General features: G+C 30.7%; 1 protein-coding gene across 1 annotated transcript in view; it reads left to right on the forward strand.

Moving 5' to 3' along the window:
• The first annotated feature begins 324 nt into the window (after window positions 1–324).
• The window catches only part of LOC112516300 (zinc finger protein ZAT6-like), a 1343-nt gene continuing 547 nt past the window's right edge, over window positions 325–1120 (forward strand). Inside the window, exon 1 of the mRNA XM_025123317.1 lies at window positions 325–335. Coding sequence (XP_024979085.1) covers window positions 325–335 — 11 coding nt within the window. The remainder of the gene's footprint in view (window positions 336–1120) is intronic.

Here is a 1120-nt window from a genome sequence, read left to right on the forward strand (position 1 = left end):
TATCCTGAACTTTCCAGAAATTATAGACCTTTCTAAATTAAATGTACATCTATTATCTAATAAATCTACATCTATTTATTAATATTATTGTTATACATATTAATATAAAAAAATATTTTTTATATTTTTTAATATATGATTTGATTTTATTTTAATATAAATCGGTAAATACATAGCAACACCCAAATTAATAATTGTCCATCGACGCAAATGTTAAACGCAACACTCTCAGAGGTCGTTTATCAAACGCTTACCGAATGAGTGTTTATTGGCAATAATAACCACCTTCACTTACTTTATTGGTTAACATTTTCGGCCATCAAAATGGTTTGTTGGTAAGTGTCTATCACCCGGTAAGAGTCGTCACCCTCACTTCCGGGTAAGACTCTCGATTCCTATTTTGTCTTTTGTCGGGTAAGATTTTTGGTCATTGTTATGTTCACTCAATAAGGCAACTAAATAAGTAAGCGTTTACCGGTAAGTGTTCAGTAAACGACCCTTAAATTGTCGTAACATAAAGAGATTGGAATTTCCACGAAAAGGTCTCGGGTTTTGTCCCGTTTCATCCGGTATTCACTCTGTCATATGATACCAGAGACAGACCTATAAACTTTTTCAAGTGATGGTGTCATTTGATTATAAGAAACAAATATATGTATATTTTTCACAAAATCGTTATTCGTATATTGGTTAATTTGTTGATTTTCATAAGTGGCGTCCTAAGTTCAAGTCTTTTATTGCAAAAAAAAAAATCAGTAATATAATAAATCTGAAATTAAAAGATAAAACTAAGAAAATGAGACTAACAATATTCGAACTTGGTTTAAGATGAAAGAAAAGTTTTGCAAATATTATATATATATATATATAGGGGCCTATTCAAGGGAGAACTGAGTTGTTTGTGGTAACTGTGAGAACCAATATTAACCACAAATCAATAGATAAATTAGGAAACTGATAATTTTGGTAATTTGACTTAAAAATTCAATTAAAGGGCATTTTAGGTATTTCTAAAATCTTCTCTCTCCGGCGAACCTTATTCATCTCTCCGACGAACCTTATTCCGGTAAAGAAATAAAGAAATGTTGCACACTGTGATCCCCTTCGTAAATTAACGAAA

The sequence above is a fragment of the Cynara cardunculus genome, assembly GCF_001531365.2.
Source record: "Cynara cardunculus var. scolymus isolate 2C chromosome LG 8, CcrdV1, whole genome shotgun sequence".
Taxonomy (NCBI): domain Eukaryota; kingdom Viridiplantae; phylum Streptophyta; class Magnoliopsida; order Asterales; family Asteraceae; genus Cynara; species Cynara cardunculus.